We start from the raw sequence: 25,689 nt of genomic DNA, 5'->3' as shown, positions 1-25,689 counted from the left end.
TTTATGCTCTGCCTGGCATAAAGAGCTTAATAAGAGTTCCTATAAAAAGCTAGTATTATTAGCCAAGACCAGTTTGGCTCAATGGACAGAGCGTCGGCTTGGGGACTGAAAGGTCCCGGGTTCGATTCCGGTCAAGGGCATGTACCTTGGTTGCGGGCATATCCCCAGTAGGGGGTGTGCAAGAGGCAGCTGATCGATGACTCTCTCTCATCGATGTTTCTAACTCTCTATCTCTCTCCCTTCCTCTCTGTAGAAAATCAATAAAATATTTAAAAAAAAAAAAAAAAAAAGCTAGTATTATTAGATGATTATTATTATTATTATTATTATTACCTCTAGATGAAAAGGCTGCCTGTGACTTGTCAAGGTTGCTATTGTAATAAGTCTGGTGTCTTTTCTTTCTTTTTTTTTTTAATATATTTTATTGATTTTTCACAGAGAGGAAGAGAGAGGGATAGTTAGAAACATCGATGAGAGAGAATCATCGATCAGCTGCCTCTTGCACACCCCCTACTGGGGATGTGCCCGCAACCAAGGTACATGCCTCAACCGGAATCAAACCTGGGACCTTTCAGTCCGCAGGCCGATGCTCCTATCCACTGAGCCAGACTGGTCCTGGCTTTTCTTTCTTTTCTTGTTAGCCAGTAGCAATGTTCCAGGTTCCCTCTCAGCCCTGGGGTGGGAAAGACCAACCTAGCCAGGTAAGGTCTGGTGGGAACCAGTTATGGCCAAGAGTTTAGATGCTGACTTATGCACACGCCTGCTGCCTGCTCCTCCGGCTCCTTCTCATTTTGCGGAGGCAAAGCACCCCCACTAGAGGGTGTGCAGGTGTAAAGAATGGAAGTTAAGCACCTTAGGACGCTGGACTAGAGGCCTGGAGGGAGGCAGGGTGAGAGGGCGCCCTGGCCAGGCCTCATCCTGGGACAGGCTTTTTCCATCACTCGGCCGTGGGCGGACAGGCCACACAAGAGGAAGAGGAGCCACGCACCCCAGGGATCAGAGCGGAGCCGCAGGGCGTGGGGCACCAGGACTGTTACACCATGCCCTCGCTCCCTCTGCCAGCCTAACAGCACCCAAGCAGCCTCCACAGTTATTGGCACACAGCGGGTGCGCTTTAAATGTTTGGTCCATGAATGATGGGCCTCTTCAAATAAATCAATAGTCACATCTTAAATACCTCATTTGGCAGGATCTACTACCCCACTCTACAGTTCTCTCCACCTGAAACAGCCCCCGGACCTTTATAAGCCTGGCTCCCACGTGTCCATCAGATCTCTCGGCCCAATGCTGGCCTCTTCCCAGAGGCCTGTCCTGAGCCCCCAGCACTCTCACTACCCCGAGTTCCAATCCCACCCTCTAGGGTTCCATAGAAGTTAGCCTACTAACTTCGGCCCGCTAAAAAGTTCTACATTGATCCATGGTCTTATACTGGTAAGCACTGGGGAGTGGCCCCTCTTTCTTCTCTTTGTTTGGCACTAGGGCACCCACAAGACCATGCTCGAGGTTCTGGGCAGGATTCTGAGCTTGAGTCATGATCCTGGGTGAGCCCGAGACTCCTGAGGTTACGCCTGAAGATTCTTCAGGAAACGAGAGAAAAGATTTGATCTCGCAGGATTCACGTGTCACAATAGCCTTGACAGACAATTCACTCAAACACGCTGACTCATTTCTGTTGATATATTTCTTCCGCACCCTCTCTGGCTCCAGGCATCAGCTTCTGATTTTGAAATATCAATAGAACTTAACGTCAGTTGTGATTTTTGTTTAATCCGCAAATACACTCTCCTTAATCCCTTTGTTGTTAGGATTGATGCAAACCTCCTCCTGACGCGGTCTCCCCCTGCCAAACCCACGGGGGCATTGATGGGACGATGTGACCAGAGCCGTGCCGACAGTGACCTGTTGGCCCTGCCAAGGCAAGGAAGACCCAAGAGCTTTCGAATGCTTTTGAAGTTAGAAGAGGCCACGATGGGATGGGATCAGCCCAGCAGCAGAGGAGCAGAGGGACCGGCCCCTGGCCCAGCGCGCTCCCAGGGTTCGGATCAAAGCTGATGGCGGGAGTGCATTCCAGTTTCCAAGGAGTGTGCTCTCTCTGATGCCCTGGAGCCATAGCTGGGTGTGGGCAGCATCAGACGCTGGCTGAGGCTTGACTCAGCGTTCCTAACCTCCTCTTTGGGCAGGAAGCCACCTCTGGCGCACCCCGATCTGGGAGGCTTAACTTACCACCTTCGAGTGAACTCCTATAGCTGGAAGCAGCGTGCAGCTGGACGGATCTGAGCGCCACTTCTCCGAGAGGGAGACTCCACGTTCCGTTTCTGCAGTCCTGGCATTTCCAAGAAGGAAAGGGCCAGACAGATCACCAGCCTGGGCCGCTGTTGGTTTTATCCTTGTTGTCCTGTCCCTTTCGCTCACCCACCTTCACCTCTTTAACACGGCAGGGTTTTCTGTGTGTGTGTGTTGTTTTTTTAATATGTGATTTATTGCCCGGCTGCCATGGCTCAGTGGTTGAACATTGACCTATGAACCCGGAGGTCACAGTTGGATTCCTGGTCAGGGCTCACACCTGGGTTGTGGGCTCCATCCGCATGCAGGAAGCAGCCGATGGATGATTCTCTCTCACTGATGTTTCTCTCTCTCCTTCTCCCTTCCTCTCTCTGAAATCAATAAAGATGTATTTTAAGAACCTATGTGTAATTTATTATTTGGATAGGTAATACTTTGATATCAACCAAATTCGAAGGTATGAAAGCATACACAGAAAGATGTGGAGAAATTGGGGTGCACTGTTGGTGGGAATGCAAATGGTATAGCCCAGCCACTGTGATACTCGGGATGAGGGTTCTTCAAAAATTAAACATAGAGCCCAACCGGAGTGGCTCCGTGGTTCAGCATCGACCCAGGAGGTCACGGTTGTATTCCTGATCAGGGCACACGCCCGGGTTGCCTCCCTAGTGGAGGCAGCTGACTGATGATTCTCTCTCCCTCTCCTTTCCTCTCTGAAATCAATGAAAGTAAAATATATATATATATTTTAAAAGATGCCATACACAGACAAAAAAAAATTATACATAGAACTACCCAAGGATCCATCATATGGGTATGTCTTCAGAGGACATAAAAATCACTGTCTTGAAGAGATAGCTGCACCTCTATGTTCATGGCAGATTCTTTTTTTTTTTTTAATATATTTTATTGATTTTTTACAGAGAGGAAGAGAGATGGATAGAGAGTTAGAAACATCAATGAGAGAGAGTCATCGACTAGCTGCCTCCTGCACACCCCCTACTGGGGATATGCCCGCAACCAAGGTACATGCCCTTGACCGGAATCGAACCCGGGACCCTTCAGTCCCCAAGCCAACGCTCTATCCACTGAGCCAAACCGGTCTTGGCTCATGGCAGATTCTTGTATCCCAATATTCATAGCAGAATTAATCACAATAGCTAAAAAAAACTCTTGCCTCGTGGCAGCTACTGTTCTAAGCCCATTAACTTATTTAACTCTCACAACAACCCTGTGAAGTAGGTGCCATTGTTAATTATTCCCATTTTACAGGCCAGGCCTTCCAGGCAAGGTCAGGAACATGCCTAACATCATGGAGCTAATGACCGAGAGAACCCGACTTCGCCCACACAGCAAGGCTGCAGGCCTCTGGGCACACAAACCTTTACTGAGCTTGCTGCCGGGCCCCAAGCTTCCTGGCGAGAGAGACGCGATGATGCCTTAGACATAAACCCCAACGCCGAGGAGTTAACGACTGCAACAGGGACACCATTCACCCTGATGCCAGACAGAGAGCTGATCAGTGTTAAAAGGGGGAAGCACTAAATGTCCTGAAGAGCAGGGGAGAGGTGGTGAGGAGTGAAGCTGTGTGGAGGAGGTGACATCTGAGTGTGAAGACGACTAGCATATATGGAGTCGTGGTCCTGCACCAGCCACTTCACATGTTGAGCCTTCCCAACAACCCTATTAGCCCCTCCATTTCACAGATGAAAACGACTGAGGCTCCCAAAGCTCCATATGTACATATCCTATATAATAAAAGCCTAATATGCTAAGTGTCGGGTCTTCTGGTCATCTGTTCAACCAATCAAAGTATAACATGCTAATGATGTGCTATGGCTGCTCAACTGCTCGCTATGATGTGCACTGACCACCAGGGGGCAGACACTCCATCCAGTAGGTTAGCTTGCTGCTGGAGTCTGGCCGATTGTGACTGAGACAGGCCAGACATGCCCTGGAGCCCTCCCATAGTCCCTCCCTGGCTGACCAACCCCCTGCATCCCTCCCAGATGAGCTGACCTGAGCTCCTTAGGCCCCCCTCAGAGGTAACCACTGTTACGTGTTTCTTGGTCTCCTTGCCAGCAGATTCTGTTCATATGCCATCATGTATGACTATGTACCTTCCCTACTTTCTCTCTGTGCCTTTCTGAACACACCAATGCTGCACTTCACTCCCCTCGGTTAACCTGTATCTTCTCCATCCTTCCCCACCAGGACGGGCAGAGCTGCCTGCTGCTCTCCAGGGCTGCCTGGAACTCCACTGCATCGCTGCCTCATGATTCCTGAACATTCGGTCCCTTCCCAACGCTTTACAATCAGATCACCATGCCTGGCGCCCACGTCCTAGGATAATTTCCCAGCGGCAGTGTTGTCTCCTGCCAGCACATATGCCGTGTATGTTCTGGGTGCCACTGTGCCCGTCACCCTCCCTGCCAGATTCCGTCTGTCCCTCTTCCCTCACCTCCCCAAGAGGCACACTACGCCTTCCGGATCTCTGCCAATCAGATAGACATTTAAGAAATGATATCTGGGTGTAGTTTTCATTTGCATTTCTATGCTCGTAAGTGTAGATGAGTATCTATCACTTCCTGTAAAAGCGATTTGTGTGTGTGTGTTTTTTCTTGGTCATCCCTTCCTGCACTGATATGAATGACCTAAATGTTCTGTCTCCCCTACGAACATAGGAACTCCAGGACGGTGAGGTTTTGCTTGGTGTCGTTGACTGTTGCATCTTCAGCACAGAGCCTGGAACCTGATGAACCTTAGGAACCCGGTAAATATTTTTTAAATGCATATTTTTTATTCATTTCAGAGAGGAAGAGAGAGGGAGCGAGACATAGAAACATCCATGATGAGAGAGAATCACGGATCGGCTGCCTCCTGCACGCCCCACACTGGGGACGGAGCCCGCAACCCGGGCCTGTGCCCCGACAGGGAATCGAACCATGGCCATGGACCCAGCCTTTCCCTGGGAAACCCACGCTGTTAATCCCTCTCTTTCCCCTGTTGAAAGGATCTGCCTGTCCTGGTGCCTCTGCACCACAGCCATGCCCAATGGCCCGGGCCTCCTTTCAGGATTTCTAGCTGTAAACCAGGGGCGATCCTTTAGCCCAGGTGCGGGGACCGTGTCTCAGCCCCCTCCAGGGCAGCGGCCCCAGCAGGCTGGTCCTGGGACTTGGCACCGCGCTGGCCTGCCCACCGCGAGGAACAAAACTTCTCAGTCCTTCAGAGTTTCTGCTTTGTCCCCGCGTCTTAAACACTGTGGTGGGAACGGGACACTTCACTCACAGGAGGCCCTGAAAGGCCCTATTGTGTGCATGAGGCCCAGGCACCAGCTCCCAGTTCTCTGAAGGAGAAAGACTTGGACAGAAGCAGGCGGCAGCCTAAGAACCCTGGAGGTCAGGCCCTGGTGAATTGGCCCCGGGCCTTGCCTCATTAGTATGCAAACACATGCAGAGCCCGGCCTCGGCTTCTCCTCAGAGCTCCCTTGACCCAGCTCTGTGCCAGCGTCGGTTGAGAGGAGCAATTTTATTTTCCCTGCCACGGGGCCCTGGCATATACCCTTCTCGCTGCCTGGAATACCCTTCCCCCCACAAACCTCCGCTGAAGGGCAACCCTCTCTGTAAATTGGGTTCCCCTCAACTTATCTGTAGTTATCGCTCATGTCACATATCTGGACTTGGGATCATTTGCAGGTGTGCTTGCTTGTCTCCTGTCTCCCCTGTGAAAATAGAAACTCCAGGATGGTGAGCAGCCCACCTCACACATGGGTGTACACACACACACACACACACACACACACACACACAACTTTATAGAGATAACTGATCCCCCAAGAGGGATAGACTGTTCCCCCAAGAGGGAGAGGCTCCCCAGAGATGATGAGCTCCCTGTCACTGCAGGAGTGCAAGTGGGACCCCGAGGCCCATTCTCAGGGCTCCTGTAGGTGGAATTCCAGCATCACCGACTTCCCAGGTTCTCCCCTTGGTGGCCGAGGTTGACTCTCAGAGGGAGGGGACTCAGGCCCCCTGACATTGTTTGCAAAGTATTTTCTGAATGAGCATCTTTCCCTACTCCCAGGGAAAGGGTGTGTACCTTTCCTCAGCTTCTCAAAAGCGTTTATGGCTCCAAAAGATTACAAATCACCTGGAAGAAGCGATGAGGTCACCGCTTTTCCAACCTGGCTGTGCATCAGAATCGTCTGAGGAGTCAAAAAAGACAGGAACCCTTCCCAGGGTCCCACACCAAGGGCACTGAATCAGAATCCTTACAAAACAGTGGTTTTGGAAAGCTCTCTCTAGGTGAGTCTGATGCCCTCAACCAGGGGTCGGTCTGAAAACTCTAGGAAATAGTAACCAAAGGCCTTGGTGAGTTTTAGGAGACTGCATCCTGAAGATTTAGGATTCTAAGACGAAAGTCACAAAACAGGACCCCGGGGACCCCTCTGGCCTACGGATGGGATGGATGCATTTGTTGTTCACAGGGAGGTCGTTTAAACACAATAAACAAATAAACAACTCTTACCAGCGTTCACAATTGGAACAGTTCACACAATCCAGGTTGTAAATTCCTCTCACGCCATCAGAAGAGCGGACAGAATTTGACCCTCGTTCCCAGATCTCACTATTCAATTGGAGCTTAGTCACTTTGCCACAGTCCCCACCACTCCCTATTGCCTGCCCTCAACGGCCTTCACGCTTACACACGAACTGCCTAGCCCCTTGGGTCACTTCCATTTGAGCCCCCTATTTGACGTTTCTCTGGGAAGTCACAGTTTGGGGGGTTATTGGCACTAAAGTGATTCCTGAGTGGCGATGGGAGCCATCTGCTCCAGGCTGAGCTGGGAACGGAAGAGCCCTCGGTCCAGGCATCCCCCAGACGTCGGTCCGCACTTACCCTCCCAACACGAGAAGCTGTCTTGTGCCTCCAGCTCCGAGGCCCAAGACTTCAAAGCCAAGCAAGCTGCGCACTGGGTTGGCACCGACCCCCTTCGGCCTCCACCTGTTTTCCTGTGCCAGGCAGACCCTTCCCGCCTCCGCTCGCTTCCCATTAAAATTAACAAGCGTTGCAGGCAAGCATCAAAGGCAGGGCTGTGCCTTCAGCATTCCAGGCAGGCCCGGGCTCTGCTCACAGCCCCTCCCAAGCCTTCCTCTCTCTCTTCCAACTGCATCAGGGGCAACGGTTCCGTGGGGAAGGCCAGGATTGGGACTTTGGCCATTCTCCTCTGTTTGATATTTGCATCAAGGAAAATTCCAGAGCCAGCAGAACATCTTCACAGCCATTTTCTTCAAAGCGCCCAGCAAGAACGGGGCAATTATTCTTAAGAGGCACCCTTAGGAGAGTATGTTATTAGCCTCATTTTATTGGCAGGGAAACCAAGGTCAGATGGCTTGGCCAGAGAGAGAGAGACAGAGAGAGAGAGAGAGTCAGAGAGAGAGAGAGAGAGAGAGAGAGAGAGAGAGAGAGAGAGAGAGAGAGAGAAAATCAAAGCAGTGGCGGACTAAATCTGGGTCCATCCAAGGCTCATGCAGACCTGAAGCTGGCCCAGGAATTGAGCACACTCAGGCCCCATGCCCAGCCTGGGGGTGGGGGTGGAGGGTCGTGGCCACCCCTCCTGGTTCTCACACTGCACTTCCCAGACCCGAACTGCTAACAGGTCTTAGGTCAGTTAACCCCCCCACCCCCGGCCAGATGCCACTTACAGCGCAGGAGATGACAGCAGAGGACGTGCCCCCTTCTATAAAACCCTCACACTGCATCTCCTCCAACCCCCCACTAACGTGGATGGGGGATGATCCAATTATAATATTTGCAAAGAGCTATGGGCTTATGCTGGAGAAATCAACAGATTAAAATACTCCTGCACTATGGCTCGGAGTTATGCGTGAAACCCCTCACAGGCGGGGAAGGCCTCTGGGTCCCTGTGCCTGAGGGACCTGTTTCCACAGGCGTCCTCAGACCCCCAGGATTTGCGATCTGGAGGGAACGTGCGGGGTCTGGCCAGCCCACTGTTGGGAGAGCAGGGGGAGGGGGGGAGGGTGTACAGGGCCCCAGGCTGCTGAACTCATCCTCCCATCTTTGGAGGAAAGGCAAAGCCCAAAAGCAACCAAAGACAATGAACAGTTAGCAAAGTTCCTCGGAAACGTGGCTTTGATCCCAATGCTTAGATACCAGCTGCACTTTGGGGACGTGGAAACGTGGCTTTGATCCCAATGCTTAGATACCAGCTGCACTTTGGGGACGTGGCTGAGGGCGTTGCCGTAGAAATCTTAGAGCTAGGCACTTCCTAACCAGTTAAAAGGCCACTCTCTTGCCCGGCTGGTGTGGCTCAGTGGTTGAGAGTGACCTATGAACCAGGAGGTCACGGTTTGATTCCCGGTCAGGGCACAGGCCCGGGTTTGCAGGCTCCATCCCCAGTGTGGAGCGTGCAGGATGCAGCCTATCCATGATTCTCTCTCATCATGGATGTTTCTATCTCTCTCTCCCTCTCGGAAATCAATAAAAAATACATTAAAAAAAAAAAAAGAGCCGAAGCTGGTTTGGCTCAGTGGTAGAGCGTCGGTCTGTGGACTGAAAGGTCCCAGGTTCGATTCCGGTCAAGGGCATGTACATTGGTTGTGGGCACATCCCCGGTAGGTGATGTGCAAGAGGCAGCTGGTCGGTGTTTCTCTCTCATCGACGTTTCTAGCTCTCTATCTCTCTCCCTTCCTCTCTGTAAAAAATCAATAAAATATATAATAAAAAAAATAAAAAAAATAAAAAAAAAAAGAAATACAGAAAGAGAAGGGACAGAGTGAGAGAAGAGACAGAGACATGTACACCAGGCCCCTAGTTTGTTTCATGATCAGAGCACGCGGTTCTGCGATTCTTGCCAGGGTTTCTCCTCTGCGCGTCTCAGCAGCCCAGTGACACCGTAAAACCTCCTTCTTCTCCCTCCCGGGGTGACACATGCACAGCATCGTGTGGGGCCCTCAGCCGTTGCTTGAATGGGCACACTCTGCAGTCACCTCGGAGAGTGCCAAGGCCCTGGGAAGGGCTCCTCTCAACCCTCCTCTCCCCCAGCGGCTGCCCTGGCAGTGGGACCACAGGCAAGGCCTTTGGTTGAGACCGAGAGAAGTTGCGGACCGCACGATGGCCCCAATAGCTCTGGCGGTCTGGAGTGCCGTCGGTTGCTGGCTATGAACCCGTTGCAGCCAGAGGGAGGGTTTCTAAGCAAAGGCAATCAAGTGCAGGGACCCAGGACCAGCTTTGCCCACTTGCCTGTGCCCCTGGGCTCAGACTGAGGATGCGGCTTGGCTGCCCCTGCACCGCTCCCACTGTGGAGTCTCCTGCAAACACCCCTGGGAAGCCCCGGGGCTGTGAGCATGCACCCCACATGCCCTGGGAAGCCAGGGTTCCCTGCACTGGGAGGGAGGGGAGGAAGGAGGGCTGAGACTAGGGTGAGGCAAGTGGGCACCTAGGGCTCAAAAGGTAGACAGGCCGCTCCCAGGTCCTTCAGGCGCCTCCCTGCAGAAGCCGCCTGCTTCCTCCTCTGACAGCTCTGGGCACGCTCATCGCCGCTGCTGGGGCCCCGCTCCTGAGGCCCCCCGCCCTGGGTCTGGTTCACGTGTCCTACCCAGAGGCTGGCCTGAAGCCCAGCACATAGGCAGCCCTGAGCGTGTTGCTGAATGATTGATTAAAGGAGAGAGAGACAGAGAGTAAGAGAGAGGAGGAGGGGGTTGAGGGGAGAAAAGAAGGAAAAAGGTGAACGTGAGCCTCCTTCCCCCTCTCCAAAGCCCTAACCTGGGCTGCCAGCCAACCTGGGCCAGACGCTGGGTGTGTTGGGGTTTGGGGGGGGGGGGGGGCAGGGAGCATGGTAATCGCCAGCTGCGGCCTTACTCATCCTTCCTCAGGGGCCGGGTGCAAAGCTGTAAAGCGGAGGGTTCCACTCTCGCCCTGGGTGCTGAGTGACAGCGGTGGGGCTGCCCTCCCTTTTAATTAACCAGCAGCCGCTGGCCCCAGGGAGCCTGTGAGGCCGCCAGGCACAGGGGCCCGGACTCCGCATTTAGCTTTGGCCTGGTTTCCCAGCCCAACCCCGGGAGGCTGCGGGGCTCTGCTAGGGCTCCTGAGTGGAACTGGACACCAGAAACGCAGAATGGGGTGTGTGTGTGTGTGTGTGTGTGTGTGTATTTTGGTTGGGGGGGAGGTGGTGCTTTCTTAGAGCTATTCTGAGAAAGAGCAACCCAACCTCCCTGTCATCTCTCTCTCTCTCTCTCTCTCTCTCTCTCTCTCTCTCTCTCTCTCTCTCTCTCTCTGTCCCTTCCTCTCATTCTCATGTGTACACCTCAGACACCTGCATTGTTACTTTAGCTGATGGGACAAATCTCTAGAAAAAATATATAAAGGGAATGTGAAAAGCTTTCCAGCTTATCAAAACCCATAGCACCTCCTCCTGATGGTAAGGCCTTTGAAGCTCCTTCGGCGCAGCTGTCAGAACTCGCACCCCAAAGAGGAAGCATGTCCCCAGCCCGCAGGGGAGGAGGGAAAAGTGCATTGGAAAGGGGGCGGGGGCGGGGGGTGCCCCTGCTCTTCTCAACCAGCCTCACACCCCAAAGCCCCACCCACCAGGGTCTGGGTCTGTGCCCTCCATGCTTTCCCAGGCTGGGCCACAGACAGATCTGAGACAAAGAAGATTTTTGTCTTTTGTGTTCTTGATGGCTTCTTACTTCTCCTCTGAGCTTTCTGCCTGAGTCTCTCCTGTCCTGCTCACAATCACCTCCTTCTAAAGATGGGCCCGGCTGGTGTGGCTTAGTGGTGGAACATCGACCCAGAAACCAACAGGTCGTGGGTTCCATTCCCCATCAGGGCACAGGCCCGGGTGGCAGGCTCCGTCCCCAGTGTGGGGCATACAGGAGGCAGCCAACCAATGGTTTTCTCTCATCATCGATGTTTCTCTCTCTCTCCCTCTCATGTCCTTTCTGAAATCATTAAAAATATATTTTTTAAAAACAAAGATGACAAACTGAGGTTTGCAGAGGTGGCAAAGCGTTGGGGCAGAGCTCCAGGCATATCTGGCTCCATAGCAAGCTGCCTATCAGCCTATCACTCCACTATCAACACAAACTCGTAATAAAAGCTATTCCTCGAGCAATTTGGGTATTAACTGCCTGATCATTTTCAGTTTCTCCTAAACCTCACCTCAACTCCAGGAGTGAACCCAGTTATTTTCATTACGTGGTTGAGGTTCCCAGCGATAAAGAAACTTGTCTGGCCCTAGCTGGTTTGGCTCAGTGGATAGAGCGTCGGCCTATGGACTGCTGGGTCCCAGGTTTGATTCCAGTCAAGGGCATGTGCCTTGGTTGCATGCACATCCCCAGTGGGAAGTGTGCAGGAGGCAACTGATCGATGTTTGTCTCTCATCCATGTTTCTAACTCTTTCCCTTCCTTTCCCTTCCTTTCAGTGAAAAATCAATAAAATATTTTTTTTTAAAAAGAAAAAGAATTAGGTTGAGCTTAAAAGCAGGGACCCCAGAGATGAAAACTCATCCCCATATGCACTGCTGCTGAATGCAACCTGCTCCAGACCCCAAGGGCTGTCCTAGGAGCCTGAAACATACAGCTGGGTGGGTGGCCACCAGGTTGTAATAGGCACAGGTAATAATAATAATAATAATAATAATGATAATAATATTTATGTGACAGGTTCTGAACTGAGCACTTAATAGGCATTCTCTCACTTAAGCCACACAACGGGGTCAGTGCGGTAGGGTTCTCTCTCCTTTTCATTAGCTTGACTGCAGATGAGTAAACTGAGGTCAGGCAGGGTGCAGGCTCCAGCTGGCACAAGCCCCTGACTTCTGGCCTTCTCACCCATGGGGCCTGGGGGTTATGTCTGGAAGAAGGCCTGAGAGGGCCATCTGGAGCCCAGAACTAGGGTCCAGCCCCTCCTGCCCACCCAAGAGAGACAGAAGACGACCCTGAGCCAGAGCAGGAGCAGCCCCTGTGAAGGAAGAAGCAGAAAGGAGCAGCCCCTGTGAAGGAGGAAGCAGAAAGGGCAGACAATGGGATGCACAGGAGACGGGGACCCTGGCTAGAGGAGGCTGCCAACCTGAGTCCCGCACGTGCCATCAAGCCTGAGCCTGGATCTCTGACACCTGGGCAGGTGGGTGTGCGGGCAGGAGGGCAGTCACCTCCATCCCTGGTGATAAAAAGCCACCCGGATGACGGATGACGGCACTGCTCTCCCAACCCCTCGCCTGTGGTGTCTGGCTCTGCCGTGTGCAAGGCGTCTGGCCCCAGGGAGAGGCGGGGTGAGCCTCCACCAGCAGCTCCTCAGCTATAAATAGGCAGCCTCCAGGGCTGCTCACTCACCTCCTTTCTCCACCACAGCCATCACCTGAGCCTCTCTGACACCTGGACCATGGACCCCCGGGAGTGCTCCTGCTTGTCTGGTGAGTAAGGATGCCCACCTTTGCCCGGCTGGTGTGGCTCAGTGGCTGAGCGTCGACCTATGAACCAGGAGGTCACGGCTCGATTCCCAGTCAGGGCACATGCCCAGGGTTGCAGGCTTGATCCCCAGTGTGGGGAGTGCAGGAGGCAGCCGATCCATGATTCTCTCTCATCGTTGATGTTTCTCTCTGTCCTCCCTTCCTCTCGGGAATCAATGCAAATATATATATATTTCTTAAAAGGATGCCCGTCCTTGGGCTTTGGGACTGTGCCCTTGCTTCCTCCAGGGAGCCTGCCGAGCCTGCGGGTGTCTAATCCTGCAGTTAGGAGTGGCCAGTGGTGTGTGTTTCGGACTGGGGACCTTTGGGGCAGCTCCCTGTCCTGTTGGCTACCAGCCTCATCGCTGGAGTTGATAGCCTGGCTCTGGAATGATTGTGGGGGCTGGGGGGTGGGGTCCCTAGCAGCAGGTCCCTAAAGGCAGCCACCAGGACAGGGGAAGCGCTCCAGCCCAGGTGCTGGAGACCTGGTTTGGGTCTGCTGCTGCCATCACTCTGACACTTTGTATTTCCAGGCCTCAGTTTCCTCAACGGTTCCTGTGGGAACTTGGGTTTGGTGGAGATGGCCTAGCCCAGTGGTCGGCAAACTCATCAGTCAACAGAGCCAAATATCAACAGCACAACGATTGGCATTTCTTTTGAGAGCCAAATGTTTTAAGCTTAAACTTCTTCTAACGCCACTTCTTCAACATAGACTCGCCCAGGCCGTGGTATTTTGTGGAAGAGCCACCCTCAAGGGGCCAAAGAGCAGCATGTGGCTCGCGAGTTGCGGTTTGCCGACCACGGGCCTAGCCCAGTAGTTCTCAAACCTGATTCTACAGTAGAATCATCTGGGTTGCTTTTTTTTTTTTTAATCAATCTTTATTGTTCATATTATTACAAATGTTCCTTTCCCCCACCACCACCACCATTGCTCTCCTCCACCAGGTTCCCACCCCACCCTCTGCCCTTTCCCCACTCCCCATTGTCCTCATCCATAGGTGCACAGGTTATGTTCAATCTCTTCCCACATCTCCCTCTCCCCTTTTCCCCAAGAATCGTCATTTCACTCCCCTTCCATACCTCTGATTCTATTATATTCAACAGTTAATATTGTTCATCAGATTTTTTAAAAAATTTCCTTGGTTTTTAGATTCACTTGTTGATAGTTACGTATTTGTTGTTCATAATTTTTTATCTTTATTTACTTTCTCTTCTGGGTTGCTTTTTAATATACTGACTCCCACCTGGTCCGCGTGGCTTAGTGATTGACCGTCGACCTATGAGCCAGGAGGTCATGGTTCAATTCCTGGTCAGGGCACATGCCCTAGTACATGCTCAATCCCCAGTAGAGGGCATGCAGGAGCCAGTCAATCATGATTCTCTCTTATCATTGGAGGTTTCTATCTGTCTCTCCCTCGTCCTTCCTCTCTGAAATCAATACTGTACAAATATATTTTAAAAAATAAAAATACTGCCCTAGCCCATTTGGCTTAGTAGATAGTCAGCCTGTGGACTGAAGGATCCCAGGTTCGATTCTGGACACGGGCACAGACTGGGTTGTGTGTTCAGTCCCCAGTAGGGAGGCAACTGATCAATGATTCTCTCTCATCATTGTTTCTCTCTCGCTCTCTCCCTCTCTGAAATCAATAAAAATATTATATATGTATACACACACATACTGACTCCCTTTCCCCACCCAGATCTCTGAACCAGAACACCTCAAAGGTGTGTCCTAGGAATCTATATGTTAACGAGGACCCTGGAGGCCACCCAGGTTTCCGTGTGTGGATGGGGCCTGGGGACCACTGGCTGGTCTTCTCCTCTGTCCAGCCCCACTCACCCTGTGGCGCTCTGCAGCACACCCCGTGCGCCCGTCTGCCTCAGTCCTCACGCTTCTGCTCTGTCCTCTCTCCTAGGAGGAATATGCATCTGCGGAGACAACTGCAAATGCACCACCTGCAACTGTAAAACATGTCGCAAAAGTGAGTCCGGTGACTGGGGCGCCGAGGGCCAGGCGCTGGGAAAATCTGTTCCCTCCATCTGCAACCTCCCAGCCGTGGTGGGAGGGAGAGGGATCAGGGTGCCTTTTACCCATCAGGGAGGCCTGAGGGAGAGTCCAGCCTGCCCAGCGGTAAAGGGGAGCGAGCAGTGGCCTGGAGTCAGCAGCTCTGGGGTTTGGTCCCGGATCAGCCACTGTCCAGTAACCTCGGGCAAACCCTGGCCCCTGCTGGGCCTCTGATGGGCCTCGCATGTCCTCTGAGATTCCTTCTGGCCAACATCCCACAAACTTCCCGTCCCGGGGTTTTGTGACTGTGGATTGAAGCCCACGGCTGGCTCTTCTTTTCCTCCTTCCTCTGAGCGGTGGGAGGGAAGTGGGTAAGAGAGAGTGTGGCTCCCAAGCTGATCTGTCCGTCTCCCAACCCTTCCAGGCTGCTGCTCCTGCTGCCCCCCAGGCTGTGCCAAGTGTGCCCAGGGCTGTGTCTGCAAAGGCGGCTCCAGCAAGTGCAGCTGCTGCCCCTGAAGGGCCCCCGGGTGCTGGGTGCGGCCGGGGAAGCGTCTGTACAGTCACAGGTGGAGGAGTTGAGATGAGCGTGCTTTTTATACATCTGCCCCAAGGAGGTGTTGGTGATGTGCGTGTAAAGTGTTGGAATAATAAAGTTTTCACTCACGGTTGTCTGGTGATCAGAACCCTGTTTGAGCCTCACTCAGAAGGAGCCAGAAGGGCCCACTCCATTGCAGATGTGGGGGCGCCTGCCTGCATGCCTTCTGTCCAGGTTGCTAAGCACAAGCTCCTGCAGCTCTGCCTGGGGCTTTTTCCTGGTGCCTGGGCCTTTAAAATATGTGTGTGTGTGTGTGTGTGTGTGTGTGTGTGTGTTGATTGATTTTGAGAAAAAGAGGAAGGGAGAGAGATAGAGAGGTAGAAATATCAAGGAGAGAGAAATATGACCAGCCCAGCAGCACATGGCTCAGTGTTTGAGCATCAACCTATGAACCAGATGGTCAAGGTTCGATTTCGGATCAGGGCCCAGGTCCAGGTTGTAGGCTTGATCCCCAGTGTGGGGCGTGCAAGAGGCAGTGATCCATGGTTCTCTCTCACCATTGATGTCTCTCTCTCTCTCATTCTCTCTTATTCTTTCTCTCTCTCATCATTTCTGAAATCAATAAAAAATATTTTTAAAAACATGAAAAAAACAACAACACAAAACATCACCAATCGGCTGCCTCTTGCACGCTCCACACTGGGGACTGAGCCCACAACTCGGGCACGTGCCCTGACCCGGAACCAAACCTTGACCTTTTGGTTTCTGGGTCAACGCTCAACCCTTGAGCCACACTGACTGTGTTCCCTGGGCTTTCTTGCTGCAAGCACAGAGTAGGCTGGGAGGACTGGGGAGCCAAGACCACTGGGAACAGCCCTTACCCAATGACAAATAGTAGTCAGGAGGTAAAATAGATGCCCCATACCTTCCCCCTTATAGTGGGACAGATCTGAGACCTGGCCCACCCCGTCCCCCAGAAGTCCTGTTTCCTGCAGCTCCTTCTTCCTCTGCTCTCCCAGTACGACTCCCCAACAACACAAAACAGTCCCCCACTGAGTTCCCTTCCGTCTGGATCTGAGCTGTGCCTTTCTCTGCTCCCATTCACCCATAAATGGGATTGGACCCAGCCTGGTATTCCAGAAAAACGGTCAAGTCTGGTTCATTGATGTACGTGTCTAAGTCCTCTTTCCTCACATTCTTTTATAAAATGTATTGAGGCCTAGATACCAAAGAAAGAGGCTAACAACCCCATCATTACATGAAGAGTTTAGGAAGAAAACATATACATACGAGGCTCATCTGGGGGACAACGAGACGACACGGATGCCCTCTGCACCGCATGGCAGGTGTTGAGGGTTCTACAGGACAGGGCGGGATAGATAGGGGGACTGGGGTGTGACCCACCCAGATAATGGGGCAAAGACTTCCACGCTTGTCTAAGGAAGGGCAATGGCCTGTTCCAGGAAGCAGCCACCTGGGGCACTGGGAAGGGTAGGTGGGATTGTGGGAAGCCATCTTTATTCTGCTGGGATCTAAGTGGGTCTGGCCTAAGGGTCTGGCTGTCTCTGCTCCACAAACTCCAATCCTCAGCTCTTTTGTTAGTTTTTCTCTTTTCTCTCCTTGCCTTTTTAATGTTTCTTTTGTTGGATTTTCAGGAAGAAGGAGAGGTAAATGCATGTTTTCAGCTTACCATGTTGTAGGCTTTTTTCTGGTATATCGCTCATCTTTGTCATAATGGGGATTGCTATCTCCATTCTACAGGGGAGGAAACTGAGGCTCAGAGAAGACCCCAGCTCATGCAAGACTAGCTGAGAGGGAAGCTTGAAGACCATGTGGGAAGATGGAGGGATGGGGGTTGGGGGGAGCTGAAGTGGAAAGTAAACAGACGGGTTCCCAGGGACCTTGCAGAGTAAAACGTAAGCCGGGGAGACAAAGGAGACGGATTTCAGGGCAAGAAGGGGAGCTTTCTCATGGCACAGCTCCCTGGAGCGGGCCAGTGCTGTATCAGGGGGCGGACAAATCACGGGTCGTGTTCCTGAGCTGCCTGAGGAAGACAATGGGGACCTCAGGGAGGCTGGGACAGACTCTGCACCTGCTCAGGATATAGTCCAACTTGGATGGAGATCAGAGGAGGGCTTGGTGGGAACGGAATGGAGGAGGCCTGGTCACAAGACAAGAAAGCAGTTCTGCGTGTGGACTGCAGGAGGCGCTCGAGGCACACAGGCAGCTGAGGGAGGAGTAGGCTGGGCCCTTGAGAATTGTGCCTGGGTTGAGAGGGGGTGTTCAAGCTTCACGCTGGCTGGCTTGGGGACCCAGACACCCCAGAAAGGGCTTAGACCCCTCAGGTACAAATGCTCGGAGGATAAATCAAACCCAGCTCTCCAAGAGACGATTGAGCCTCAGTTGTAAAGGCCTTAACAGAGTGTAAATCACACAGATTCACAGGGCATGCAACTTTTAAAATAATTTGGTACCTGGTTGGCATGGCTCAGTGGTTGAGCATAGACCTATGGACCAGGAGGTCACGGTTCAATTCCCTGTCAGGGCACAGGCCCAGGTTTCAGGCTCAATCCTCAGTGTGGAATCTGCAGGAGGCAGCCCATTCTCTCTCATCATTGATGTTTCTATCTCCCTCTTCCTTCCTCTCTGAAATCAGTAAAAGTACATCTCTTTTTAACATTGTAGAAGTGAAATTAATTTCTGGGACACAAATGTAAAATCTATTGATAAATATGGGAAAGTCATTTATAAATCAGTGTGTACTGTAGGCTTCTAATTTTATATTTGAAAGGATTATATATGCATATATTTAATTCCCCCAAAATTTATACAATAAAGAAAGAATAAAGGGGAGGAGGGTATTTCAGACCCCCCTAAAGATCCTGGCCACCCTAAGGGTGTAGAGGGGTGTATTAGGGTTCTCCAGTGAAACAGAACCAGTATATATATATCTTGATATGACATATATACATATATATCTATGTACATATATTTGTGTGTGTGTGTGTGTGTGTGTGTGTGGTGGGGCAAAAGTGGGTTTACAGTTGTTCATATGAAAACAATACAATCATTAATAAGTAACAATACAAGAATAAACTGTTTTGCACAGTCACAACTGCACAGCTACTTTTGCCCCGCCCCGCGCATACATTAGCACCTGTTATGCACTTAGGATGGGGTTCGGCTCTCATGTCGTGGAGGAACGACGCAAATGCTGGTCTCTTCTGGAGACGCCCTCCCCGACACCCTCTGACATGAGGTTTTCCCAGCCCAGGCGGGTCCACCTACACATTACCCGTCACCGTGGGGCGCGGTCGGGGAGATGGCTCTCCGGGCTCAGAAGCCTCCATCACCGGGGTGGGGAGTGGCCCCCGGTGCACACAGGCAGCGGCGAGGTGGCTGCACGCAGAGCGGGGACGGGAGCCCGGCGGGGGAGGGGCGGCGGCCGCAGTGCGCGCTCCCGGGAGCGCAGATGGAGAGGGGGCGCCGGCGCGCGCCGCGGGCTGAGCCTGCGCGCCCCCGCCCGGGGCTATAAAAGCCTGGGCACCTGCGGCCACGGAGCTTCCGGTCGTCCGGAGCAGCCACTGCACCCTCTCCAGCGCCAGCTCCGCTCGCCATGGACCCCGAGGCCTGCTCCTGTCCTACCGGTGAGCCCTCTCCCCCACGGCCCCTTCGGTCGCAAAGAACCCCATGTCCTGTGGCTTGCGTCAAGGACATTGGGGGGAAGGGGCCCTTATTTCCCGTTTTGAACCTCGTGAAGGGTAGGCATATCCCAAAGGGCGCTGAGATGGGGCACCCCACCTCCTCCCTGTAGGCCTGGCCCCACCGCCCGAGGGGTACACACTGGAACCTTTCCCGCGGCCTCTCCCTCTCTAGGTGGGTCCTGCGCCTGCGCTGGTGACTCCTGCAAGTGCGAGGGATGCAAATGCACCTCCTGCAAGAAAAGTGAGTGTGGGGTCCCCCCTCCCCTCTGCCCCTGCCTGCGCTGCTCCCCCAGTCTGCCCAGGCAACGTGGAGAGACCCCGAGGCCCCCTGCGACATTGCTTCTGACTCTTCCTGGGACCAGGTCCTGGGGAGCCTGAGGATGCCATCGCCCTGGCCCCACCCCTTCCCTCCCCTATTTCTCTCCCCACCCTCCCCCCAGTGACTCATGCAGTAGGCCTGGGGCAAGCCATTTTGGAAATTCCCAGCAGATTCCACTAGGCAGCTGGAACTGAGGACTGTTATCCTGGTCCCCATCCACGCCCCCCCCTTAAAACCTCCAGTGCCTGGGGGAGCCATTGGTGAGTTTGGGGGCTGGCTCTGGAGCTCCCATCTCTCTGCCCCTCAGGCCTTTGTGGATTCCCCTCAATCTGACCTCCCGGGGTCTCCCAGACACAGCAGCGTGTAATGAGCGTGGGGAGGAGGAGGGGGAGGGAGTCTCTCTTTTCCGGGGTGTGTAAGACCAGGGGTGGGTGACCCCAGGGGTCTCCTGGACCCCCCCCCACACACACACACCGGTGCCATCTCTGCTCCTCCAAGTGCATCCTCCCAGCCTCATTTCAAGGCCATGTACCCTGTGAGGCTGTGAGGCCCAGCTCTCCCCCCCACCCCACCCCCGCCCCCCAGCCTGGGCCTCCCCTGCCATCCGGGACTCCCCTGTGTTACCAGAAAGGGGACTGGGCCCCGGGCCAGTGGGTAGTGAGTGGGTTTGTTCCTTCGTGCACGTTGGTTAGAGCTGGGGACGGTGGCACCAGGAAGGGCCAGGGTAGAAGCGGCAGGAGAGAGCAGGCCGGCTACTTCGGCTCCCTCGAAAGGTTACGGGAAAGAAGAAAGCCGAGGCCCTGCTGTCAGCTCCCTGGAGAGGGAGGAGAGGGGCTTGGGACAGATTGGGGGGGTGGGGGGGTTGAGCCCCGGAGGAGCTGCCACTGCCCATTGCTCCCCTGGTTACAGGTCACTTCCCTGAGGGGCTGGGGACTGGGTACCCCTTGTCCACAGGCAGCCCAGCATGCATGCAGCTGACACGCCATGGATGCTGAGCCAGACCAGGTGTGAGAGTAGGCAGGGGACGACGACCAGCCTCCTTCCACCCCCTCCCCTTGTGTGACCCCAGGCTGCTGCTCCTGCTGCCCCCCTGAGTGCGAGAAATGCGCCAAGGACTGCGAGTGCAAAGAGGCAGCGGGGGCGAAGGCCGAGGCTCAGAAGTGCAGCTGCTGCGACTGAGACGAGGACAAGCCCCTCCAGGAAACACGTGTAAATAGTGCTGGGGGCCCAGTGCCACCTCTCCCCGGGGGGGCAGAGGGGTGACTGTGTATCCTCACCCTCACTAGCTGCTGGCAAGTGACAATAAAGCCTATGAATGGCATAACATAAGCCAAGGACTGGTCTCTTCTTAAAGGGGAAGGATGTGTATGGGGGGCAGGGGGGGTGCCTCATCTGAGATGCCCAGTTGAAAAGTGTAACCCCGAGACTTGGCTGCTGTTCTGTTTGGGGCTCAGATGGAGTCGGAGTGCACCCCCTCCGGCAGGCGGCCCCGGTCCTCCCGCTGAGCCAGGGTCAGCTCTGGGGAAAGGGGAGAGCAGAACCCCTGGAGGTTTGTCTCCACCTCTCTTCATCCGTCCCATGGGGCTGGGGGGAGTGAAAACCAGCCCCCAGCTCCCAACGCCTGACATTTCTGGAATTTTCTAGTGGCTCCTACAGAGCTGCCCGTTGTCAGAGTCTTGGCGGGGAGTCCGGGAGGCTGCGGCCCATCTTGGCAAACTCAGCTGCGTTTCCAAGATCACACACAGCCCTGAATAGCCCGTCTCCCCGCAACAGAACCGGGCTCCTTTTCAGAGCTTCTCGGGGGCACTTTGTCTCCGAGCCCCCTGCTTCTCCGGGAAGGAGGCCAACAGAGCTTTTGTTCCCGGGCCTGTGGTCCAGGCAGTGGTGAGTGACAGCACCCAGTGAGCCTGGGCCGGCGGAGGAGGGAGACACAGGGCCGGGAGAGAAAGGCTTACACATTTGAGATCACCTTGAACTCCTTCCCCTTAAGTACAGTACCTTATTGGACCCTTACATTCTAAAAGAATGATATGACTGCTATAACTGTTTTATACATGGGGCACTAAGGCTTAGGGTAATTTGCATGAGGTCTGTTAAAAAAATAAACTGAGCCGGAAGCGGCTCAGTGGATAGAGCATCGGCCTGTGGACTGAAAGGTCCCGGGTTCGATTCCAGGCAAGGGCATGTACCTTGGTTGCGGGCACAACCCCCGTAGGGGGTGTGCAAGAGGCAGCTGATGGATGATTCTCTCTCTCATCGATGTTTCTAACTCTCTATCCCTCTCTCTTCCTCTCTGTGAAAAATCAATAAAATACATTTTAAAAAATAATAAAAAATAAACTGAGGCAAATATCTATGAAGCGCACCCTGTGCCGGGGCTGGAGACGCGCTGCAGGGCCATGAGCGCTCCTGGGGCTGTCCCTGGCAGCCTGGGCTGGGGAAGGAGACAGACATGTATTCCAGGGGTCATTCCAGGAAGAAAGAGCACAGGATGTTTTCCAGCACGTACCACAGGCACTCTGACGGAGCCCGGGGCTCAGGACGGCCCCAGAGGACGTGACCTTGGAGCTGAGCTGTGAACACATCTCCACAGGACCTGACAGCCCACGCTGCCAGGACAGCCTGTTCCCTGCCGCCGCCTCCCTGCACAGCCGCCGCCAGCAGCCCCCGGGCCTGCCAGGACCTTCTAGTAACCCGGTTCCTGACTCTGACGACACATTCTTGGCATCCGAGGTAGATGATCCGGAGAGGAATCCGGGCCGCCTGACCTCTCTTCCTCGCAGCATCCCCCGGGGGAAGAAAGTTCTTGTGGGGTTTTTCCCTTCCACATGTTCCAGGACGTGTCGACATTCCCTCTGCTCCTCCCTCCCCCGCCTGGCAGGGCCTCACCCGCCTCGTGTCCCTGACCCACTTCCTCCCGGGCTGCACTGGGTCTCCTCCCCTCGGCTCCCCCTGCCCCGGAGGGTGCCTCCCATCCTAGCCACGACCCTGCTGTCACCTTTCCCGGACCCCTGGTGACACTGCCCCCGGGCCCCGGAGTTTCCGGAGCTCAGGGCTCGTGGTTTCGTGGCTTCTGTTCTCCCCTGTGGCCGGGCGATGCCTACCCTTAGGAAGCCTTCAGCATGGCTGGGCTCTCTAACGGAATCACCAGGTTCTGCACTCGCCAGCTCTGTGACCCCGGGCAAGTTACGTAACCCCCATTTCCTCCTCTCTATTTATTTTTTAAAATACATTTTTATTGATTTCTGGGAGGAAGGGAGAGGGAAAGAGAGAGAGAGAGAGAGAGAGAAACACCAATCATGGCCCTAGCTGGTTTGGCTCAGTGGGTAGAGCATCAGCCTACAGACTGAAGGGTCCCAGGTTTGATTCCAGTCAAGGGCACCTGCCTGGGTTGCAGGCTCAATCCCCAATAGGGGTGTGTGCAAGAGGCACACATTGATGCTTCCGTCTCTCCCTCACCCTTCCTCTCTAAAATCAATAAAAAAATATACATTAAAAAAAAGAAAAAAGCCGAAACCGGTTTGGCTGGCTGGATAGAGCATCAGCCTGCAGACTGAGGGGTCCCAGGTCCGATTCCGGTCGGGGGCATGTGCCTTGGTTTCGGGCACATCCCCAATGGGGTATGCAAGAGGTGGCTGATCGATGTTTCTCTCTCATTGATGTTTCTAACTTTCTATCCCTCTCCCTTCCTCTCTGTGAGAAATCAATAAAAAATATTTTTAAAAAGAAAATAAATATCAGTGATGAGACTCATTGATTGGCTGCCTCCTGAACACTCCCCACACTGGGGGTGGAGCCTGCAACCCAGTCATGTGCCCTGAAGGGGAACCTAACCATGACCTCCTGGTTCATAGGGCAATGCTCAACCACTGAGCCACACCAGCCGGTGTGATTTCCTCCCCTTTAAAAATAGGAATGACAGAGTCCCTGCCTCCCAGTGTTGGTGAAATGAGAGCCCCCACAGAACAGGAATACTATACTTGCCAAAGCGCTGGATATACAATGGGCAAGCTGTGTCAATAACGGTCCCACGGGTTTAACATGATGCCACCCAGCTATGAAGCCTGGGCATGTACAAAGCATTGTGGGTCATCTGTTCTGGCTTCCAACGGATCATTTGTCCCAGCAGAACCCCAAAGTGGGCTTTCAGGCTCTCTCACCAAGTTCAAGTTCAAGTAGGGGAGTAGAGGCACGCGGGTGTGGGAAGCGAGTGGAGTCGGAGGTCAGAGCGGGAGGTCAGAGCCGGGTGCTGGGAGGTCAGGGCCGGGTGCTGAGGGGTCAGGGCCGGGTGCTGGGGGGACACAGCGGGAGGTCAGGGCCGGGTGCTGGGGGGTCAGGGCCGGGTGCTGGGGGATCAGAGCCGGGTGCTGGGAGGTCAGGGCCGGGTGCTGGGAGATCAGAGCCGGGTGCTGGGAGATCAGGGCCGGGTGCTGGGAGGTCAGAGCCGGATGCTGGGAGGTCAGGGCCGGGTGCTGGGAGGTCAGAGCCGGGTACTGGTTGCACGTCCTGATCGCCTACTCACAGCTCTGCGCCCGGCCCCACCCGCGCGAGGCCGCCGGCACGCACCGGGGGAGGCTCCGGGCAGCGGCCGCGGGGACCGTGTGCACAGCCCGTGCGCCCGGCCCGCCCGGTGCGCCCGCCGCCGCCTGTGACTCACCGGGGGGAATGGGGGGGGGAGGGGGCGGGTGCAGGCGGCGCCCGGCCCGCGGGCTTTGCACCCGCCCCGGCCGGTCCCGTTATAAAGGCGCCTCCGCGCTCCGCTCCGCAGCGCCTCCTGCAACTTCCAGCCCCAGCGCCACCTCTGTCCTCTGAACCCGCCGCCGCTCAGCTCGCCATGGACCCCAACTGCTCCTGCGCCACCGGTAAGCGGCCGGGGCCGGGCTGGGGGGCCGGGGTGTCCTCCTCTTCTGGGTCCCGGGTGCTAACAGGTCTTAAAGCGGCCGGCGCGCGTTTCTCCTCGGCCCCCCGTTTCACTGACGGGTGGGTTCGCGGTGGAGCTGGGACGCTAACGCGGCTCGGGCACCCCTTCACCGGTTGCGAGTCCGGGGACCATTCGCATCTATTTTTCTTCTTGCAGGTGGCTCCTGCACCTGCGCCGGCTCCTGCAAATGCAAAGAGTGCAAATGCACCTCCTGCAAGAAGAGTGAGTGCAGTCTTCCTTCTGCTCCCTGCGTGTCCTCCCGCCCCCACCCTGCATGCCCTGCGCCCCCAGGGGCATTGAAACGGGGCAGTGGGCGCCCCCAGGGGAGGGGGCACCTCCTCCCCCGCGGCCCCTGTTGCGAAAGGTGGGGGGTTTCTCACTGATCTTTCCCTCCAAGCGCTCACCTCTGCCGCCCCCTCTCCTCCCGCAGGCTGCTGCGCCTGCTGCCCCGCGGGCTGTGCCAAGTGCGCGCAGGGCTGCGTCTGCAAAGGCGCCGCCGACAAGTGCAGCTGCTGCGCGTGAGGATGCGTGAGGATGCGTGATGCTGAGAGAGAGCCCGCTCCCGGTTGTAAATAGAGCCACGTGTACAAACCTGTTTGTTTGTTTTTTTGTACAACCCTGACCCGTTTGCTACATTCCCGTTTTTATTTCTAGAAAACACATGAAAGATAATAAAAGTTTGTTGGCTTTATTCTGAGTCTGTTTTCCTTGGAGTATGTACCCACCAGCGCTGGGGGCGGGGGGACTGGATGGGAAGGGAAAGGACATGGGCCTGGGACGGAGGTGTTGTTGTTCCCTAACAGCCTTCAGACAAGCCACGTGGCCTCACCAAGAGGCTCCACTGGCATTGGGTGGATATGGGGTCCCCGCTGGGGTCATAGCAACGTTGATGGCACAGAAATTTCTCAACCCAGAATGCTCCTTCTCTGTGGCTTCCCGGACCCACTTCAGTACCTCACTGCATGGAAGGCTTGAAGAATATAGGGTATACCTTACTTGCTTGATTCTGACGAGGGCTTTAAAATCCTTGTAGAGAAGCCCTAGCCTGTTTGGCTCGGTGGATAGACTGAAGGGTCCCCAGTTGGATTCCGCCACACGGCACAAGCCCGGTTGTAGGCCCTATCCCCAGTAGGGAATGTGCAGGAGGCAACTGATGAATGATTCTCTCTCATCATTGATGTTTCTATCTATCCCTCTCCCTTCCTCTCTGAAATCTATAAAGAAATATATTTTTAAAAATAAAATAAAATCCTTGTATTGAAGAAGCAATTCTTCCCCCACACACCCCACCCCCAATCCACCCCAGACCTACATTTTGGTAAATAATAATTACTATGAAATGGTGTAAAAGATCAACACCACAAGCCACATTCGTTTTTAGATTCGAGACACATTTTCCATACAGAGAGCAGATTTTTGAGATTTTAAAACGCTGCCCCTGGCTCACTGGAAGGGC

General features: G+C 54.2%; 2 protein-coding genes and 2 long non-coding RNA genes across 4 annotated transcripts; all 4 read left to right on the top strand.

The window, feature by feature from the left end:
• The first annotated feature begins 1,097 nt into the window (after positions 1-1,097).
• On the top strand, positions 1,098-18,906 carry LOC123652502. The gene is made up of 3 exons (XR_006741880.1): positions 1,098-1,107; positions 6,370-6,374; positions 18,701-18,906. It is a non-coding gene; the product is annotated as an uncharacterized LOC123652502 (long non-coding RNA).
• On the top strand, positions 12,316-15,423 carry LOC118720464 (metallothionein-4). Its single transcript, XM_036440383.2, has 3 exons — positions 12,316-12,713; positions 14,666-14,731; positions 15,179-15,423. The coding sequence occupies exons 1-3, from the start codon at positions 12,683-12,685 to the stop codon at positions 15,268-15,270; spliced, it is 189 nt and encodes a 62-aa protein (XP_036296276.1). The 5' UTR covers positions 12,316-12,682; the 3' UTR covers positions 15,271-15,423.
• An 82-nt stretch (positions 18,907-18,988) lies between the features above and the next one.
• On the top strand, positions 18,989-20,451 carry LOC123652503. The gene is made up of 3 exons (XR_006741881.1): positions 18,989-19,050; positions 19,166-19,234; positions 20,382-20,451. It is a non-coding gene; the product is annotated as an uncharacterized LOC123652503 (long non-coding RNA).
• A 3,573-nt stretch (positions 20,452-24,024) lies between these two features.
• On the top strand, positions 24,025-24,924 carry LOC118720466 (metallothionein-1E-like). Its single transcript, XM_036440385.2, has 3 exons — positions 24,025-24,174; positions 24,390-24,455; positions 24,664-24,924. Exons 1-3 carry the CDS (start codon positions 24,147-24,149, stop codon positions 24,753-24,755), a joined length of 186 nt encoding a protein of 61 aa, XP_036296278.1. The 5' UTR covers positions 24,025-24,146; the 3' UTR covers positions 24,756-24,924.
• Positions 24,925-25,689: the final 765 nt, after the last annotated feature.

Source organism: Pipistrellus kuhlii, unplaced genomic scaffold (genome assembly GCF_014108245.1).
Source record: "Pipistrellus kuhlii isolate mPipKuh1 unplaced genomic scaffold, mPipKuh1.p scaffold_m20_p_17, whole genome shotgun sequence".
NCBI classification, from domain to species: Eukaryota; Metazoa; Chordata; class Mammalia; order Chiroptera; family Vespertilionidae; genus Pipistrellus; species Pipistrellus kuhlii.
This window is presented reverse-complemented; position numbering and strand designations above follow the sequence as displayed.

Bases quoted from the DNA above. Each gene is read 5' to 3' on its own strand.
- LOC118720464 (XM_036440383.2), top strand. From the start codon at position 12,683: ATGGACCCCCGGGAGTGCTCCTGCTTGTCTG. The intron at 12,714-14,665 runs GTGAGTAAGGAT...CCTCTCTCCTAG, and splicing joins GGAGTGCTCCTGCTTGTCTG to GAGGAATATGCATCTGCGGA. The intron at 14,732-15,178 runs GTGAGTCCGGTG...CAACCCTTCCAG, and splicing joins CTGTAAAACATGTCGCAAAA to GCTGCTGCTCCTGCTGCCCC.
- LOC118720466 (XM_036440385.2), top strand. From the start codon at position 24,147: ATGGACCCCAACTGCTCCTGCGCCACCG. The intron at 24,175-24,389 runs GTAAGCGGCCGG...TTCTTCTTGCAG, and splicing joins CAACTGCTCCTGCGCCACCG to GTGGCTCCTGCACCTGCGCC. The intron at 24,456-24,663 runs GTGAGTGCAGTC...CTCCTCCCGCAG, and splicing joins ATGCACCTCCTGCAAGAAGA to GCTGCTGCGCCTGCTGCCCC.